At 41.6% G+C, this 21,470-nt stretch overlaps 1 protein-coding gene across 1 annotated transcript in view; it reads left to right on the forward strand.

Moving 5' to 3' along the window:
* Positions 1 to 21,470, forward strand: part of LOC122640182 (two pore calcium channel protein 1B) — a 177,460-nt gene that overhangs the window by 12,653 nt on the left and 143,337 nt on the right. Inside the window, exons 2-4 of the mRNA XM_043833336.1 lie at positions 1,218 to 1,361; positions 2,249 to 2,356; positions 18,150 to 18,245. Coding sequence (XP_043689271.1) covers positions 1,218 to 1,361; positions 2,249 to 2,356; positions 18,150 to 18,245 — 348 coding nt within the window. The remainder of the gene's footprint in view (positions 1 to 1,217; positions 1,362 to 2,248; positions 2,357 to 18,149; positions 18,246 to 21,470) is intronic.

Here is a 21,470-nt window from a genome sequence, read left to right on the forward strand (position 1 = left end):
AAACGCACTAGAATTCCATAATATAAAAAAACCGATAAAACCCCAAAAGGCCCACAGCCCATGTACGTAGTAACAACTAACAACTAATTACCATATTGCCACTGTTACACAAAAACAACTTTGATTGATATAATTCCTAACCTATTAAACCTAATACAAAGCCCCTATACCTCGTGTACAGATGTACTACCTATTAAACCTTAATGATATAAACATCAACTCTAAAGAGTACCCGAAGTGGGCTCGACAAGCAAAAATACCTGAAATACCTGGCTTGTAATAGTGTCTAGATATCTCTCTTTCTCTCTCTCAGACCACTTTCTCAGCATAAACTTCTCTAACTTTTCTAAATGGAACATTTCTGTCTTTGAGGAGAGGTGCCACTTTCTTTATTGACAAAGCTGAGCTATAGAAAGCCTGGGCTGCTATCAAGAGATTGAAGCTTCAGTTTATTAAGCACAATATCTATCTTGTGTAAATTTATTGGCAAAGCGTGAGGACATGGGAGCTTCAGTGTGTTAAAAGTATGCAATGTATTCTTGGAAGTGTCATTCCTTCCAGGTTGCTCAGTGGGACCTAGTCATTTTTATTAGTTCATGTCCATCCGTTTTGGGTGCAGTTAAGGAATATCATATTCTACTAACTCTGCCCTCTAGAAATGGCTATTTCTTTTTAGTCTTCCAGTTATGCTGATTTTGGAATCCAGTGGTCATGGACTAAGAATTTGACACAATGTTTAGTATTTACATACTATAAAAGGATTCTTCACCCCCTGATGAATACTATATGAAATCCTTTGATATGCTTTGAGTGTCTGTGTTTCTGTGCCATAACAAGGATGAGTGTTTATCTTTTTCTCTTTTGGACGTGAATTTTATGGACATCCATGCTTGATTTTCTGGAGACTCTACACTTTGTTGACTAATTGTAAAAATTTTATGGAGTTTGTTTTTGTTTATTTTGCTGGAAATGGATGTGAATTTTGGTTTGCTCAACCCTGGAGATTCTATGTTAGTTCTACTCAATGGATACGATAGTCAATTGACAAACTTCTGAAATTCTCTAATTTCTTATTGTACTGCTGCCAATTTCCTTTAATTAATGTCCGAGGAAATTTCATTAGGAAAAGTTATCAAGTCATGATCAATTAGTATTTGCAGTTAGTTTTGGTCGATTGTTGTTCGATTCTTGATTGATTTTGAAAGTTCACCTTTCAGGCAGAAGATGGTATTGGTATACCTGAGGAAGTTCTTGATGAATCAAGATTTGAACGTGCAGCAAAGTTCTACTTCATCTATATTCAATTTGATTTCCTCTGGTCTCTTAATCTTTTTGCCCTGATAGTGCTGAATTTCTTAGAGGTCAGTGGGTTTTGATTAGCCGTATCTCTAATGGAAACATCTTGGTCCTGAGTTCCTGGACCCATATAACAGTCTGGAGCACTAAAGCACCCTTTTTGGGACATGTGTCTAAAGTAAGGAAGTTTGAGGCTCAGCAGAGGATGGGGGTGAATCCAGATGCTTAACTATTCCAGTGCTTAGCCTGATTGTCTAATGTCCGACATTTAACAACAATCGTTGTCAAGGCGTCCAGGCATCCCTTGCTGGACGATCGCCTTGGGTGCCTAGGTGACGCCTTGTCACTTTCTTGGTGTTGCCTTGATGTCCAGGCCCCCTCCAATGCCTTGGGTTGCCTAGACGCTGTGACAACTATGGTAACAAAAAAAAAGGGAGGGTGGGAGGGTGGGAGGGGGGGGGGAGAGAACAAAGTACATCCGTAAAACTGGCTATAGATCTTTGAATTTTGATCAGCAACAGAAACTATGTTAATTGAAATGTGTGAGAGGGCTGTACCAACCACTCAGAGCTGAAGCTTCATAGAAGTAAAGGAGAATGGGGTGGTGAAGAGCTACCATCCCCGTTGAATCCCACAACGTTTTCTCCAAAGATGGGTGGCTGATAGTTCTCTGCTCACTTTCTGGAAGAGGTATACCTTAAGAGGGGGGGAGGGACCATTTATGGTTGGGTCATGATCATCAGAGACATGAGGCATTGCCTCAGTGCTCTTCTACCAGTCCTATGTTTATGGCACTACCATCTGTTACTGCTTTTTGTTATCTGTATTGGTACTACTGGCATGGTGGGAAAGTTGAAGGATAGCTGAGGTTTTCTGTTGGATTTGTTCTTCTTTATATTTTTTATGCAAGAACTAATGTTCATGAAAGCCCTTCTGCTTGAGATATTTGCAGAAACCTTTATGGTGTGCCAAGTATGGTCCAAATTCTTGCAACAACAGAGAATATTTCTTCCTTGGGCAGTTGCCGTACTTAACTGGTGCTGAGTCCCTCTCTTATGAGGTTAATATGATTGATCCTATTGGTTACGTGAATGCTTTTTAGATGCTTTGTCATTGATTATTTTATCATTTGGCATTTATGCATAGAAAGGTGTTTCTTATTGATTGAAGTGGAACTTGAACATTGTGGTTGTATTTTAAATATGTTCCATCGAAATCATATATTTGATGATCGTGTGGTGATATGCTTTACTTGCCAATGTGGTTTTGTCAACCTCTGGACCCAGAGGTCTATTACTTTAAGGAAGAATTCTATTTGTTCATGTTACTTTTTTGCCCCTCGAGGTATATATATGTTTTGCTATTTTCTCGGTAAATGGATCTGGTTGTTTATGAGTTTTTTAACCTTAATATCTGCATGGAAGATATCCAAGGCTACCTGTGGTTTGATATTCTTGTGGATTCCAATGATGTAGAGGCTGCAACTTTGAAAAGCTTCTATAATTTTTCTAAAGTATCTGTTTATCTGAGCAACATGGATCCTATGGGTCCTGTGTTATTGGGATCCATAATATTGGATCTTGTAGAATTGTTAAAAGTAACTTTGTAGGATATCTCTTTCTGACCTTTCAATTCCTCCCTCGCGGAGGAAGAGACCCTTGCTGTTTCTGAGCTGTCCTCTGCGCTCTCCCAAGAAGAAAGCTTCCTTAAACAAAAATCCCGCATCAAATGGCTTGAACTTGGTGACTCAAACACCGCCTTCTTCCACCGCTCCCTCAAAGCCCGCTCCAACTCCAACTCCATCCTCTCTCTTATCTCCCCTGATGGCTCGACTCTCTCCTCCATGGATGCCATCAAGTCCGAAGCTGTGGCCTACTTCAATGGTATCTTTTGCCCCCCTCCCACCATCCATTCCACCCATTCCCCCTTCCCAGAGGATCTCATTAACAAATTTATCCCTCCTCATCTTCTCAATTCCCTTAGCTCCATTCCCTCTGACTCGGAGATTGCCTTTGCTGTTCGCTCCCACAAGGCTAGCAAAGCTCCCAGCCCTGATGGGTTCAGCATGGGATTCTTCTCTGCTTGCTGGGATATCATTGGTGTCGAGCTAACCATGGCCATAAAGAGCTTCTTCTTCAACCCTCACCAGATCCGAAGTATTAATCACACCTTTCTCTGCCTTATCCCCAAGTCCCCTGGAGCCTCTTCCATGGCTGATTTCAGGCCCATCTCCCTTTACAATCTCCTCTACAAATTCATTGCTAAAGTTCTTGCTAACCGCCTCCATTTGGTCATTGACTCCCTCGTTAGCTCCAACCAGTCTGCCTTCATCTCTGGTCGAGGTATCTCTGACAATATTATCCTCTGTCAGGAAATTGTCCGTGGTTTTGACCGCAAATCCCACTCCCCGTCTACCCTTCTGAAAATGACATCCGCAAGGCTTTTGACTCCATTCGCTGGGATTTCATTACCAATGTCCTCCTCAAAATGTCCTTCCCCCCCCCCCCCCATCTTTGTTAACTGGATCCACTCCTGCATCTCCTCTCCCTGCTTCTCTGTGCTTCTGAATGGCAGCCCCGCTGGGTACTTTTCGTCCTCCGTTGGTATTCGCCAGGGTTGCCCCCTCTCCCCCTTCCTTTTTTGCCTTTCCTTGGAGGTGCTTTCTCGTAGCATCCAATCCAAAACTGACTTCCATCTCATCTCCCCCATTCCCAAGTATAAGCCTACCAGCTTGACCCACCTTGCCTTCGCCGATGATCTCATGATCTTCTCTAAGGCCGACCCTCTCTCCATTGAGTCCATCATGTCCTCCCTTCGCCTTTTCCAAGACCTCTCCAGCCTTCGTATCAACCTCCTCAAGTCCCAAATCTTCCTTGCTGGGGTATCAGAAACCACCAAAGCTTCCCTCTCCTCCCTCACTGGCTTTTCTCTTGGCACCCTTCCCGTTCGATACCTTGGCCTTCCCCTTATCTCTGCTCATCTCTCAGGCCTCAGCCCACCACTGCTCCCCCATTTTAGACCTTCTCCACAAAAGGCTGCAACTTTGGAAAGCCAAGCGTTTCTCCTATGCAGGTCGCCTTGAGCTTATCAGATCGGTTCTCCAATCTTGTTACATTTATTGGAGTGGTGTCTTTGGCCTCCCCAAGGCTATTATTAAGGCAGCGGAATCTATTATGTGTACTTTCCTTTGGAAAGGTGTGGACTCAGCCAGATTCCTTCACCCCAAGAGCTGGTCTTCTATTTGCCTTCCTAAATCGAAAGGAGGGCTTGGGATTCGAAGGATAAAAGATGTTAACATTGCAGGTTCGATCAAGCTCATCTGGAAGCTCCTCTCCAACAAAACCAGCATTTGGTCTTCTTGGGTGTATGCTGGGCCTCTCCGTAGAGACTCTATTTGGACTGTTAGCTCAGTGGCAGACTCCTCTTGGGTTTGGTGCAAAATTCTTCAAGTGAGACATATCGCCAGAGAGGCCATTACTTGTAGGATCGCTGATGGCTTGTCTACCTCTCTTTGGCTGGACAAATGGCACCCTGCAGGTGTTCTCTCTTCCCTTGTCAGTCCCCGCGACATTTACTCCTCCGGATTGGGAAGATTAGCCCTCGTGGCCTCCATCATCAGCAGAGGTTCCTGGTCCCCCCCTCTCCCCCCCTCCCCTGGCAGATTTGTGGAGCTCCCTCCCCCCTATCTCCCCTGGACATCGAGGTAGAGGTGACACAACCTTATGGCTCCCTTCCCCCTCTGGTAGCTTCAGTTCCTACTCCGCTTGGGACATGGTTAGACATAGAGGGACCCCCTGTCCTTGGCACAAAGTAGTCTGGTTTAAAGGGCACATTCCCCACCATAGCCTCACCGCTTGGCGTGCCCTAGCAAACTGCCTCCCCACTCAGGCTTTCCTCATCCATCGGCATATGCAGGTCTCCCCCAGCTGCTGTCTTTGTTGGAATGGCATTGAAGATGCAGATCATCTGTTCTTCTCTTGCCTTTTTTCCGCCTCCATCTGGAGCCGTGTTCTTCAGACTTGTTGGCCTAACTGCCGTAGCCCTCTTTCTTTTAGTAGGGAATGGGTTTGGACTGATATGACGTTCGGAGGAAAGTCAATTTGTGACTCGGTCGGCAAGATTGCTTTTTGTGCCGCCATCTCCCACATTTGAATGGAACGTAACCTTAGAAGATGGACTTCCAACTCCCGCTCTTTTGATAAGATTTGGAATGCCATCTTTTTTGATGTTTCTTCTAAAGTTGGTTCCCTCCCCCTTTCTGATGTAAAGGATACCCCAAGGAACAGGCTTATTGTTGTCTCCTGGGGCCTTCCTCTCTCCATTTTGCGCCCTAGCTAGCCTTTAGCTTTGGGTTTGGCCCTTGGGCTTGTATATTCCTTCTCCCTTCTTCGTAATTTAATTTTCTATTCATCCACAAAACTTTGCAGGATATCTTGCCTCTTTTTCTGGGAATCTCATTTGAAGCCACCATAAGGGGTATTTCCGGTGATCCCCTTCACATACAAACATTTTGGTAGTGTATAAGGGCTGAATTTGTTGTGTGCAATGGTACAGTTCTCCACAGCTAAGGGGGACATGTCTTTATTTTATCAACATTATTTATCCCATTATGCAAAATCCAAACCAGAGATTTATATTTGACTGCATGTGCTGCATGTGTTGTCATAATCGAAAGTCCAAACCGGATACAGGTAGGGGTTCAGCCCTCACGGGCGCTGATCAAACGATCGCTAAAAACCAAACAGAATCATTCACAATAAATCATCAAATTCAAGTTTTAAACATAAAATATTCAAACCATAGCATTAACTCTCAAATGATTCTTACTAGTGGCAGTGTAAAGTTTGTCCAAACTGAAATCTCAAAATCCACTCTATCAGAGTTTACATTTCAAATTGTTCCCTACTACACCCATCTAATAAAATAAAATAACAATAAATGAAAAACAAAACTTTGAGTCACCCTAGAACTCTCAACTTAAAGCATACCTCCATCTCAATCCTCTGTGATGACAGAAAAATAGGGGTGAGCTAAACAGCCCAGGAAGACAAAATTAGTAAGAGCACAACACACAAACAACAACCAAACAATCACATGCGACTAAACAAAACCCTTTTAGGTTTTTCAAAAATAACACTTTCACAAAACACTTTTAATTATAACCACTCTTTATTACTCTAGCCGACACTGAGGGAAACAGGCTGCCACTGCCCATAACACAAGAGAAACACAGCCCACTACAATCACTCTCTATTGTCACCCGCTATGTGACTATATGTATACACCATTGTCACCCACTCTGTGACTATGGATATTTCCGTGGCCCCACGGAACACTCTATCTCTTTGGTGGTTATGACTCTCCACGGGCACGGTGTAGTCTATTTACCCTCAAACAATCCCTCGAATTACACTCTTTAAACAACCTCATTCTTTAGATATAGAGTAATTTTCATGGACACCCCCTGTAAGTATTCAAAATGGCACGGACTTACCAAACGTTGGAAAAATATCACAGAGTACCCTTATTTTATGTTTTTATTTCAATTTAGTCCACTTCGTTAGTCTGTGCAGTTAAGTTGCTGTTAACTTTTTTTAAATGACGAAATTGTCCTTACCACAGTGTGAACTCCCCATAATACCCTTAAGGTAAAATCCCTTATTCTATCTTCATCGTCTTCGTTGGGCGGAAGGAAGAAGCGTTTCAGGATTGTGAAATTCTCCGGTGTTTGCAGGCCTTCTCCTCCTGCAACTCCTCTTTGAATCGTCGAACTCAGATACTACATGAAACCTACAATCCAATCCACAAAAGCTATTAGAGACGAAGATGAAGAAGAGTATACAGGGAAAACAAAAACCCAGAACAAATTGTGATTTCTTCTGATTTGTTAGTAGAAGAAAGAAATTGAACCTGTTGCACTGCTGGCAGAACCGTTGCTCCATACCAAGAACCACCACCTTGGGCGCCTTGGAGTGCATCTCACACACCTTATGCCGGCGGTGATAATCCTTGGAGTTCACCAGCGCCGCGTGGCAGCCCTCCACCTGGCACCTCGGCACCACCACAGATGTCGACGACGGGGAGGATGAGGAGGAGGGCCGAGCACCAATGAGTCCATAAGGCTTCCCCAAGTCTTCCTTGAATTGTCCCTGCACCCACCGTGATCTCCTCTTTCCTTTTCCCTTTATCTCTCTCTCTCCTAAGATGGGCCACAATCTCTTCAGAGACTCTCACGTATAGACGTAGCTAGTACTAAGAGAATTATAAGAGAAACTTCCTTCTACCTCAAGGAAGGTTCCAAGGAAACCACTCAAGCTAGAGTTTATGTCTAACCAAGACTACTGAACTCTAAACTCAAAAACCCAGATAATTCACATTAACCACAAGTTCTGAATCCCCTTCTTTGTGTTTGAAAGAATACCCAAATGTCTGATTCCACTTTCCAATCCACAAATTCCACAGAAAACGATTTTGCTGAAGCTTATGATTTTGAATTCTCAGATTACCTTGTCTTAGATGAATGGTGAGAAGGAAGTACCCCTGCATCCATGGCAGAAACACCAATTGGTTCATTTCATGATTCCATTCCTCCCATGCCAAGACTACTGAACTCTAAACTCAAAAACCCAGATAATTCACATTAACCACAAGTTCTGAATCCCCCCTTCTTTGTGTTTGAAAGAATACCCAAATGTCTGATTCCACTTTCCAATCCACAAATTCCCCAGAAAATGATTTTGCTGAAGCTCATGATTTTAAATTCTCAGATTACCTTGTTTTAGATGAATGGCTAGAAGGAAGTACCCCTGCATCCATGGCAGAAACACCAATTGGTTCATTTTGGTCAAATTGCAGCTCTTCTTCGTCCGGCAACGGAGGAACACAGGAATCGAAATAAATGGAATTGGAGCTGCAGCGGAAGTAATTTGGGTTCTGTGAGATCACATCCCCTACTTTCCACTCTCTCACTGATTGAGAGATGAGAGGAGCGGTGAGGGGCTGCCGGCAAGGGAGGCGTGAGATTGAAAATGCCAATCGAGTTAGGGTTTGGGGAGGGGGGTAGATTGTTGGAATAGGGAAGAAGAGGGAAGAAGGGGGAAGGTTGATATTTTAGGGTTAAAATGGATATTTCAACTTTGGAGTTAAAATGGATATTTCATTTTGTTTTTTTAAATAACTAATGGGGTTAAAATCGGCATTTTAACTTTGAGTGGTAACCCTGCTTAACGTCAGGGGGAAGATTGCCATTTTGACCAAGTTTGGTAAGTCCATGCTATTTTGAATACTTAGAGGGGGTGTCCGTGAAATTTTCCCTTAGATATAACACGTCAACACTCATGCAAAAGCATCCAAGCAATAATCATTAGCCCTTAGGTACCACTTCCACAATTATACATCACACAAATCAAGATTTAACATCACTAAACATTGCACAGAACCACATATCACTCATGATCACAATTTCAAATCACCATATATTAATATATTTCAGCAACAACAAGCATACCAAACAGAACTTAAATCAACCATACCTACACCCACTATACTCCACTTACCTCAGTCTGTAAAAGTATTACTTCAACCCTCCAAGTTCTAAGCAGTTGAATTTAGTCACAACCTGCTATTGTATAATATCCTTTATTAATCACGTAACCCGAACACTAATTCAGTACCTTACTTCCCAAAAAGTCAATGAAGTCAACCTTCTCAGACGAAGGTCAAACTCTAGGAATCAATCCCCCACGACAAATATTAACACCCTTCAAAAGATGAGGAAGACTGGTTGGATAATTTGAGAGTAATTAGAACAATTCAGATTTGAGAAGGAATTTCCAGAAATCAGTAAAACTGAAATTAAGTTCAATCCATAGGTCAAATTCTCCCCGAATTCGGATTGGAACTTCCCCTAGGGTAGCTCTAATAACCCCCAAAATATGATCACAAATTAACGGCCAGAAGTAATTAGAGATATAAAATTCTGGAATCAAGAAGTTGCAGGTTTGAGAGATTTTTAAATAGCAGCACTAAAAGACTTCGGAATGACCCAAAACTTAGGTTGAGTTTCACTCCTAGGCAGCCCTTAAAAACCCCAAAATATTGCCCTGATCTTCCCAGTCAATAGGTCTGCGATTGGGTCTCAAGAACAGCCCAAAAATCTCCCAAAAACAGGGTATGTTCAGTATAGAAAACCAGAAAATAATCAGTGATTGATCTTACCTGCCGTTGTGGATCTTTTAGGTATTGCAATAGGGCAGAATCATTGAAAATAACATGAGTAAAATCATGGAAACATAGATCAATACATAAACTGATATACTATGTCCTTCAAAACGGAAACAATTGAATCCTACTTGGGGTCATAGTTGTCAAGGCGGCAAAGCGACCCAAGGCGCTGGAGGGGTGTAAGCGCTTAGGCGAAAAGGCACCCGCCTAGGCGACCAGGGCGCCCCCAAGTGTTATTTTTTATTTCCCCCTTTTCTAACATTATTTACTGTGCTACAATATTTTAGTATGCTACAATATATACCTTATATCATAAAAAATCAACATTAAGCCTTCTCAAGTCATCAAAAATCAACATTAAGCCACATTAAGTCACATCAAGTCATCAAAAATCAACATAGAACTAGAAGACAACAGAACTGAAGAAGCAAGCTGTTGGAAGTTTGAAACAATCAACATACATTTGGTTTATACTGTTCTTAGAAAATATGATCTTATCTATAAGTAATTAAGCCACATTAAGTCACATCAAGTCATAAAAAATCAACATAGAACTAGAAGACAACAGAACTGAAGAAGCAAGCTATTGGAAGTTTGAAACAATCAACATACATTTGGTTTATACTAGTCTCACATTTGGTTTATACTGTTCTTAGAAAATATGATCTTATCTATAAGTAATTAAATTGTTCACGATTTAGAGAAATGTTCTTGTTTTATAAGAAGTTTGACTAGTCAGATGATTTTATTTTTACATGAGACTTTTAGTATTAGGTAGAGCACAAAACCAGCTTTCCAACAAAATTGAAGAAGTTATGTTCTGGTCAAACCTTATTTGGTATGCTCGAATGCTATCAAAATCACTCTGAATGAAAATATTTTCTTAGATATCAAAACAAATGAATATTTTACCGCACTTTTGGTTTTTAGCAATGTTTTACCATATCAAAACAGAAGAGTATTTGGGTTGATTGGATTTATTCGGGTCTTCTTCGGCAAGACTCCATCTGGACTGTTTCTGTCTCTTCTGATGCTTCCTGGGTTTGGCGCAAGATCCTGGAGTCCCGCCACTTAGTCCTTCCCTCCATCCACTCCCACATTGGAGATGGCCTCTCCACTTCCCTTTGGTTGGATCACTGGCACCCTAAAGGGATTCTTTTGCATCTGGTCACGCCAAGGACGATTTATGCTTTAGGTCTTCATAGGATGGCTCTTGTTGCGGACAATCTTCATCACAATGATTGGGCTCCTCCCCCTACCTCTTCCCAGCCTCTCTCTCTCTTCTTTGGGATGATCTTCAGACCATACAAAGAAGCCCCCCTTCTAGGGGTGACTGTGTCTCCTGGTCAGCAGATGGATCGATGAAATTCTCTTCCAAGGCAGCTTGGAACCTTCTCCGATTCAAAGGCTCGATGGCTGGTTGGAGGAAGCTCCTCTGGTTCAAGCATCACATACCTCACCATTGCTTCACTGCTTGGAGAGTCTTGAACAACTGTCTTCCTACTCAAGCTTTCCTTTGCAGGCGTCACATCCATGTTCCTAATGCTTGCTGCCTTTGTTGGAACAACATTGAAGACTCAGATCACCTGTTCTTTGAGTGCCCTACCTCCAGAGCCATCTGGAAAGGTATTCTGTCCAAGTGCTGGCCTGCACAAAGAAGAATCCTTCCTTTCTCTAGAGAATGGATTTGGGTTGATATGACCTTCGGAGGGACCTCTATTTGCGACACTGTTGGGAAGATGGCTTTCTGTGCTGCCCTAAACTACGTATGGATGGAGCGAAATGTCAGGAAATGGACCTCCAATTCTTGTTCATTTCAACAGATTTGGGATTCCATTTCCTTCGAAATCTCCTCCAAATTATTGTCAGCCCCTTCTTCTTTTTGTACTGACACCCCAAGGAACAGACTTATTGTTGTCTCCTGGGGTGTTCCTAATGTTTCTTTCTCTTCTTTAGCTGCCTCTAGCTGAAGTTTGTTTAGCCGTGGGCTGTTGTATTCCCCCTTTGGGGGCCCCTTGTTTTCTTTCTTTCCTTGGTAATGAATTCTTTTATTCAACCAAAAAAAAAATAAGATTTATAGAATTTTTAGATTTGAGAAAAAACCCCAGCATTAGAAAGTTGAAAATTTTGCTTACCGTCGAAAATCCATTTTTGTTCTTGAACTGGGGGATTGACTTTTTATCCTTTTGGAATTTGATTTTTCTTTATTTATTATTGGATTCAAATAGGGGGTATTTGCTTATTTATGAATAATATCTTAAGTAAATGAAATATTTTTTCATTTACTTAAATGATATTTGGCATAAATAAGGGCCAATACCGGGTTCGATACCATTAAAAACCAGTGCAAGGCGCCTTGCAATAAGGCGGAGGTCGCCTAGGCCCCAACAAAACCGCCTGGATGCCTAGGCGATGCCTTTCTAAAACCAGAAAATAAATCAAACCAATAGATTGATTTGTCTGAATAGGTAGGGGAAGAAATTGTTGATAATGCTGTAATTTGGTGTAGATGCTTGGTTGTGTAAAATACTAGTGATTAATCAAGTCATGTTGAAGAATGCTCTCTACCGTTTCACCTAAAAGCTCGAGCTGTTAGGGAAGGGCAGGATTAATTTATACATCAACACTCCCCCACACATGCAGCCCAAGATTCCATGGTCTTTTCACGTGGAGCCCACATGGCATTTCCTTCGCTCAGCATTGAGGGAGAAGAAATGTCGGGAAAGCTCTTCCGATGCACTTCCCAGGAGTCTAACACTTGACCTCCCTACTCTGATACCATGTTTGCTACCGTTTCACCTAAAAGCTTGAACTGTTAGGGAAAGGTAGCGTTAATGTATACATCAAAAAAAAAAAAAAAAAAAAAAAAAAAAAAAAAACCCAGGATAAGCACAGAATAGTTGGCTGGAACTGCAGCAAAGATGTCTTTATTTCATGTTCAGCCATGTCGGCTGTGTTAGGGACAATTCTGTCCGTGTATTTTCATTCTCATATTATTAATATAAGTCTTAGGGTCTACCTTAGACAATCTAAGCATTATTCTCTAATTCTAAACTCTCTCAACATGGCATCAGAGCAGGTTATGAATTAGGGACCTTCCCCTTCTCGATTTTTTCCCCCCTTCGATTTTCTTTCTTCTTCTTCTTCCTCTAGCTTGATCCCTTTGCTTCCATTCTCCCACTAGGGCAGCATTGATGAGGTGATCTACAGATCCAGATGCTGCCCTTAATTACCTCTTTCCATGCTGCAATTTTGTGATCGATAGGGACAAAAAAATACCTGTGCGATATTTGGACCTTCAGTTTTTTTGGATTGTTTCCATCTCTACTACAAGGGACCAATCCTCCTCTTTGAAGACCAAGAACTGCAGCAGCTTCTCTCCTCAGATACTGTTCCTATCTTCCCTTGCATTCAAGACCTCCTAAGATCGATTTTTCACAAAATCAGGGTTTTTTTCAAAACCCTGACAATTGTCGATCTAGGAGTTTGTGACTTCTGTTGGTGCTGAATTTTTAAAGGCTGGTTCTCCACTTATAAAGACAGATTCGACTCCAATTTGATCCTCAACAATTCAGTTTTTGGGCCTATTCTTCCGTATATCGATTTCAGTCAAACATGGTTTTTTTCAAAACCCTGAAAAGATCAATCTAGGGGCTACGCTTGTCTGCTGCTGCTGATTTTTGGAGAGACATTCTCACATTGAAAGGGAATTCTCCTTCAATTTTCAGCCCTAAATTTGAAGGATTTCTTGGGTTTCTTATCACCACAGCCCTCCTCTGCGATTTGGGTTTTTTGATTGCATTATGGGTGACTCTGAAGTCTCTACTGGTACCTCTGTTGCTGATGGGCTTGGTAGGAATGACAACCGTTATCTCCTTCCTAATCTTATCAAACTGGATGGGAGTAATTATTTGATCTGGTCTCGTTCGGCATACTTTGCTATTGCTGGCTGTGGGCTTACTGGCCATATTGATGGTACTATCACCATGCCGATTGCCCCTTACACTCTCTTGACCAGATGGATCTCCAACAATGGTATACTTATGTCCTATTTGATTGGCTCAATGCAATCAGACCTTGCCAATGGTTTTCTTCTCCTTGATACAGCCCATCAGATTTGGTCTGCTTGCAAGGAGACATATGGACAACTCGATAATGATGCACAGGTGTATGAACTCTGGAAGAAGGTCAATAATACTACTCAGGGGGAGTTATCTGTCTCCAAATACTATGCTACTTTGCACAGTCTCTGGCAGCAATTGGACCATTTTTCTGATGACCATCCCACTACAGTTGCTAATATCACTGCATATAAGAACCATCTGGACAAAAGCAGGGTATATGTTTTTTTGGCTGGTTTGAACATGGAGTATGACCAGATTCGTGTTCAAGTATTGCGTCATTCCCCTTTTCCCACACTTGAACAATCCTATGCTTTGGTCTCGTCTGAAGAGAACCGTCGGGCTGCTATGCTCCACCCTCCGGTTACTAACAGATTAGCCCTCCAGTCTGCTGCCCAGGCTACCCTTGCACCTGTCGGACATGTTTCTCTTGGTGATTCTACTACAGGGATTGTTACTTGTGAGCATTGTCACAAGCCTTACCACACCAAAGAGAAGTGCTGGAAGCTTCACAGGAAGCCAGCTAATTTTGAGGCTAAACGGGCTGCCAAGAAGAAGACAAAAAATAGGGCAAACCACTCTGAATCTGTTCCTACAGCCCTGGCTACTGACACTGGTCTATCCTAGGATGATCTACAGGCTTTCCTACGAGTGTTAAGGTCTTCCGCAGCTGCTGCCTCTACTACATCAGCTCCTTCAGGTTCACACTTTGCCCCGTCAGGTTTCCATTTGGTGGTCATTGTGCTTCTGTAGCTTCCCATCCTTGGATCATAGATTCTGGGGCTACAGATCACATGACCGGTTCCTTTAGCCTGTTCCATCGGTATTCTCCCACTTCTGGGAAAGACAAGGTCAAAGTAGTTGATGGTTCCCTTTCCTCCATATCTGGAAAAGGAATCATCAACTGCACTTCCTCCCTTACTTTGTCTTCGGTTTTGCATATTCCTAATTTTACTACTAACCTTCTTTCCATTAGTAGTCTTATTCGTGATCTTAACTGTAAAGTGACGTTTTTTCCTTCCCATTGTGTGTTTAAGGATTTGGCCTCTGGGAAGACGATTGGATTGGTTAAAGTGCATGGTGGCTTGTACCTGCTTGATGATGGTCGTCTCACTCCACCCCCGTGTCCATCCCCACATCTTCAGGGGGAGAATTCTGGTTCTAGTGAAGATGTGTTTGTGCTTCCTGCCCTTGAGGTTCCTCCTCTCCCATCTACTTTGGAGTTTTGGCTGCTGCCCAGCCTCCGTTGGAGCCTATTTTAGCTGTTGTCCAGCCTCCTTTGGAGCCTACTTTGGCTGCTGCCCAACCTCCTTTGGCTATTGCCCCTTCTGCCGTAGGGATTACTTTACAAGGGGAGCTTGTCGAAAATAATGATGGTCATGTTCCTAGTCAGGGGGAGTTGACTGCAGTCCAGAGAACCATTAGTGAATTTCAAAAGAGAATTGACAACTCGAATATTATCACCTACCAAAAGAGATGCTCTAAAAGAGGGCAGCATCAATCCACTGTAGCACCGATACCTATCCAATTGCTGGCTCAGGATCCAGATCCTCATCTTCCTCCTGGTGAGACTTTTCCTTCCGAACTTCTTATTGCTCATCGCAAAGGTACTAGGACTTGCACCCTGCATCCTATTTCTCGCTTTGTTTCTTATAGTTCTCTTTCTTCGTCTTTTCGTGCATTTATGTCTTCTCTTTCTTTTGTTTCTATTCCTAAAAATTGGTAGGAAGCTTATGCAGATGGAAAGTGGAAGGCAGTTATGTTGGAAGAAATGAGAGCCTTGAAAAAAAATAATACTTGGGATCTTGTAGATCTTCCTCCAGGGAAAAAACCAGTGGGATGTAAATGGCTGTTTGTGGTCAAATAGAAGGTTGATGGCACTGTCGATCGATATGAGGCACGTTTGGTTGCAAGAGGCTTCACTCAGACATATGGGATTGACTACCAGGAGACCTTTGCTTCTGTTGCAAAGTTGAATACAATTCGGGTTTTGCTATCTTACGCAGTCGATCTTGGATGGGATCTACAACAGCTGGATGTGAAGAATGCTTTCCTAAATGGAGAACTTGGTGAGGAGGTGTACATGGATATTCTAATCAAGGTAAAGTGTGCAATTGAAGCAAGCACTTTATGGGTTGAAATAGTCACCTAGAGCATGGTTTGGTCGGTTTCACAAGACCATGATTTCTGTGGGCTATAAGCAAAGTAATGCTGATCACACTCTCTTTATAAAGAGGGCTGGTAAAATACTCACTGTTCTTATAGTCTATGTGGATGACATTGTGGTTACTGGCAACGATGGTGACGAGATTAACCGGTTGAAGAAGTTTTTTGGGCAGGAGTTTGAGATTAAAGATCTAGGGAAGCTACGGTACTTTCTAGGGATTGAGGTTGCCAGGTCTTCTAAAGGCATCTTTCTCTCCCAAAGGAAGTATGTCCTAGACTTGTTGGCTGAAACTGGTTTGTTAGGATATCACCCTTCAGATACTCCTATGGAGGCTACTATCTGTCTCAAAGAAAAGGAGGGTGAACCTGTTGATAAAGGCCGTTACCAAAGACTAGTGGGGAAGCTGATTTATCTCTCACACACATGTCCAGTCATTGCTGTTGCTGTGAGTACTGTCAGTCAGTTTATGCACGACCCCTATTCTTTTCATATGGAGGCTGTTCTTCGGATTCTTCACTACTTGAAGTCAGCTCCTGGAAAAGGCATTCTTCTATCTCCTCATGGTTACCTACGGGTAGAGGCATATACCGATGCTGACTGGGCTGGTTCTGCAGATCAGAATTCGGAAATCTATCTCTGGGTATTGTTCTTTTGTAGGGGGCAATCTTGTCACTTGGTGTAGCAAGAAGCAAAATGTGGTGGCTCGTTCGAGTGTTGAAGCAGAGCTTTATGCTATGGCGCAGCGTATTTGTGAGTTACTTTGGCTGAAAGGTTTGCTAAAAGACCTTGGTGTTCCTATTCATCTTCCTACGATGTTGTACTGTGATAACAAAGCTGCAATCAACATTGCTCACAATCCAGTACAGCATGATCGCACCAAGCATGTTGAAGTGGATAGACATTTTATCAAGGAGAAGTTGGAAGACGGATTGATTTGTGTTCCCTTTGTGAAGTCTACTGATCAGGTTGCTGATATTTTCACCAAGGGATTGTCTGGGAAATTGTTCCATCCTAATCTCGTCAAGTTGAGCATGATTGACATATTTGCTCCAACTTGAGGGGGAGTGTTGAATTATATACACCAGAATACCCCCATGTATTCTGGTCTTTTTCCTGTTTTTATTTCGTGTTCAGCCATGTCGGCTGTGTTAAGGACAATTCTGTCCATGTATTTTCATTCTGATATTATAAATATAAGGCTTAGGGTCTACCTTAGACCATCTAAGCATTATTCTCTAATTCTAAACTCTCTCAACAATAAAAATCCTTGGCAGCAACTGAGTTTAATCTTCAGCAGTAGCAGCAACTCGCAAGGTCCTTCTTTCTCTATTCTCCTTCTTCTTCTAGGTTTGCTGTTTGCCTCTTTTTTTTTGTTTTTTTTCCCTTCAGTTTGCTATTCTCTCTCTCTCGGCTTCTCCCTCTCTCATGATTTTATTCTGCCTTTTTTTTTCTTCTTTTCTTTAGACCTAATCTCCTATTTAATCTCTAATTGCTAAATCTACGCTGATAACAATCTCTCTTTATCCTTTCGCGACTCAGACTTCTCCCCCCCTTCCCACGATTTATTTGCTATGGTAGGATTCACCATAGGCTTAGACTAAAAAATAAAAGGATTTTAAATAAAATACTCCTCCTTTAAGGCTTGTAAGACTTGAACCCAAGACCTCATATCAACTAGAGTCACAACCAATAGCCTAACACTTCAATTGCTTACTAAGTCCATAATCAATTTAAATATAAGAACTAAAGCACTCTTTAATTTTTAAATTTCTCATATACCCTTATGTCGACCAATACTAGGTCATAACTAAGATCAGATTATACACATAATGGTATTAAGGAAAGAATAATCGTGAATTTATGGAATTGCCCCTGAGGTGTAAAGTTACGAATACCTCTGGGCATAGATAATTAATTATTTATTAACACTTTCAGGCTTTCAAAATTCTGGGACATTACATATGTAGTTGTCATAGTTGTCACGGCGTCTAGGTTCCTAGTCGTTGGAGGGAGCCTGGACAGAAGGTGACACCAACAGACAAGGCGACCAAGGCATCCCAGACACCTGCCTAAGCGATGTCTTGACAACTATGGTAGTTGTAATTATGGACTGGGGGTGCTAGTTAAATTGGAATATAGTGCCTTTTTTATATGATGAATTGGATGGTATAAGGAGTTTGGACCACTTGGCTTGTAGTCTATATATGCTTCAACTTGTTCATCAGAACTTTTGTACTGAGTCCTTCGTATTACTGGATTTCTTTTTCTTTTGTTTTGTTGTTACTCTTGTCACAGTTATCATCTGCATATATGCAGTTTACATAAGTCGGTGTCTTTTGCAGATCATAACTCTCCTCGTACTAGTCGTGCATACCTTATTTCCTATTGCTTATGAGGGAAAATATCTTTATTGGAAGAACCCTTTGAACAAATTGAAGGTAGGTGCTATCTAATTTCATGATGAATATATTGTTCAACCCTTTATGCATATACTTCTAAAATGGATTCTTGATTTTTTAATGGAGTTGTGCATGAAAGTTTCAGTTTGTTTTATGAACATGGCGAGACAAGGGTTTGTGTCCCTAGAAGGTTATGCTTATGTCAAAATTTCCTTTCCCTCCAACATCAATGGGTAATGTGCCTCTGATTAGAATAAAAGTGGAACCAAAAATTGCCCAACTCAAGGGTTAAAGGTAGTTTTTTCTGGCCATAGGACCAGGAATGGAATATATGAATTTTAAATCATATTGTCACAAGAATGATTTCATACCTAAAATTTCAGAAACTGTTGTGGATGTGTGAGACATGAATCAGTGTCTCAAAAGCATATGGGACCTACATGTTGAGGCTTTGGATGGCAAAAATCTCTACTGATAGCTAAGAGCTTTGATAAGCCCCAGATCCCAAATTGTGAAGCAAAGTGAGGCATTTGCCTCAGGACATTAGGTTCACCGTTTCTTAGAGGCATGTATATACTGAATTATCTTTAAAGAAGGTTAAAATCGTGAGATGCAAAATTTACTCTTTTGCTTTGTTTCTCTTTGGTTCACTTCTTATTTTTTTTTCGGGTATCATTGATGTCAAGTATTTGCTTCCTATGACAACAAGTAAGAATCAAATAAGTGTTTCCCTAAATAATCACTCTAGAGAATAGTTCAAAGTAATGAAAAGAAATAAGAAAAGGAAGAAGAAGAGAAAGGAAGAAGAAGAATACACAAGAATGCTTGGGGAGAGAAATTGATTTCTCTCCTCTATAACTTGTGAATATTATGTAAGATTACATCAATACCCCCACACTAAAATAAGAATACTTGGGGAGGTAAAAATACGAGATTATTTAACAAGGTACCCATAATATCCTTACTCCATGAACTCTAACACTTCCTCCCCCTCAAGCTGGAGAATAAATGTCATACATGCCCAGTTTGCTCAAGAGGGTACTAAACTGGAGTGCCAATTGGTCGCCTGTCTTCACAAAAGGAGTCCAGATGGAGCTAGAGTCAAATTTTCTTTTATGAAATGTCGATCAACCTCAATGTGCTTTGTATGGTTGTGTTGCACAGGATTGCGAGCTATACTTATGGCCACCTTGTTGTCACAATATAACCACATGGATTCCTCAGTATCGCACCCCAATTCTTGAACCAACCTTTTCAACCATAGAAGTTTGCACATTCTATGAGCCATGGCTATAAATTCTTCCTTTGCACTTGATCTAGCCACAACTGACTGTTTTTTTTTTCTTCTCCATTTAAGTATTTAACTAGGTTTCCACCTACAAATGTGCAATATCCTGATTGAGACCTTCTGTCAAAAACAGATCTTGCCCAATCAGCATCAGGTGTAGTCTTCAATCCTCAAATAATTGGTGTACAACAACCCTTTTCCTGGGATGGACTGCAAATATTTGAGGATGCGATACTCAGCATTCAAATTCCCATTCTTGGGGTCATGCATAAACTGACTCACTACCCCAACAATGTAAGCAATATCAGGGCGAGTAAGAGAAAGATAGATAAACTTCCTTACTAACCTCTGGTACTTTGCTGCATCGATTAGGGACGGTCCACAGTCTTTACCTAACTTGTGATTTTGATCAATAGGTGAGTTTGCTGGTTTACAACCCAACAATCAGGCCTCCTTCAACAAATCCAACACAAATTTCCTCCAACAGATATTTATCCCCTTCTATGACCTTGACAGTTCAATTCCCAAGAAATATTTTAAGGGTCTAACCGTCTAAGGTCCATAATCTCAATTGTTGAGTTAAGTAAGACTTAAGTCCCTATATCTCTTCCTGGTCATTTCCAGTCACCACAATGTCATCCACATAGATGATTAGAGCTGTGTTAGTATCATTAACCTCGTCGCGTCGGGTAAATAGAGTATGGTTAGCCTCACTTTGGGTGTATCCATTCTTCAGAATAGCTTTTCTAAACCTCTCAAACCAAGCCTTCAGGGACTGTTTGTGGCCATATAGAGCTTTCTTAAGAGGACATACTTTCCCTTTAGCTGAAGGAAACTTGAAGTCTGGAGGGGTTTGCATATACACTTTTCCTTCCAAGTCACCATGGAGGAATGCATTCTTCACATCCAATTGATACAGTGGCCAGTGTTTGTTGGCTGCCAATAATAAAAGGACTCTTATCGAATTGTGTTTAGCCACATGGGCAAATGTCTCTTGATAGTCAATTCCGTACACTTAACTATATCCTTTGGCCACCAATTTGGCGTTATATATCTCAATAGTGTCATTTGATCGGTATTTGATTGAGTAGATCCATCTACATTTAACCGGGGTTCTCTCATTTGGAAGATGCTTCTTGGAAGCTCCTAAGTACAATTCTTCTCAAGGGTCATCATTTTCTCACCTCCTTTCACCTTAGGTCAGATATGACCTCAGTGACGTTCTTGGGAATAGGAGTTGAGGAAAGAGCAACTGAGTAAGCAACATGCCAACACCTGTAGAGATTGCATCATAGGAAACGAACTTGGCTATGGGATTAGTACATGCTCTTGTTCCTTTCCGAACAACAATGGGAAGATCTAACTCAGAAGGAAGGGAAGAAGTATTACTTGACTCAAAGACGTGAGGTTCAGGATGAGGATCCGAAGAGGATTCTTGGCTGGTCTTCCTTTCCCTTCTTGTGTATACAAGTAACTCCTTGTGAACCTTCTCAATGCCTTCTCAATGCTAGGTTCTCCTTCATTATCAGCTCTCCTTGAATGGTCTAATACATCAGTAATATTTACACCCTTTTGGTTTCCTACAGCAAAAAGAAAGGGAGGAATTGATAAAGGTTGAAAAGGGTGGACAACAATAGCAATCTCTTCACTTCCACTACTCTACCCTGGAGAGGTGGCATATGGGGAATAAAGAAGGGCACAGATTCAAAGAAGGTGACATCTTTTGAGAGAAGATGCTTCTTGGAGGATGGATGGTAGCACTTATAGCCTTTTGTAGAAGGGGCATAACCAAGGAAGATACATTTAAGAGCTTTAGGATCAAGTTTAGTCCAAGTAGACTTACTAAGGTGCACATAGCACATACACCTAAACACTTTGGGAGGAAGAGAGAAGGCAAAAACATGGGGAGATATGATTTCTAAAGGAGATTTGAAACTGTTAGAACACCAGAATCCTATAACCAGACCAGAGTAAAA

The sequence above is a fragment of the Telopea speciosissima genome, chromosome 9, assembly GCF_018873765.1.
Source record: "Telopea speciosissima isolate NSW1024214 ecotype Mountain lineage chromosome 9, Tspe_v1, whole genome shotgun sequence".
Classification (NCBI taxonomy): Eukaryota; Viridiplantae; Streptophyta; class Magnoliopsida; order Proteales; family Proteaceae; genus Telopea; species Telopea speciosissima.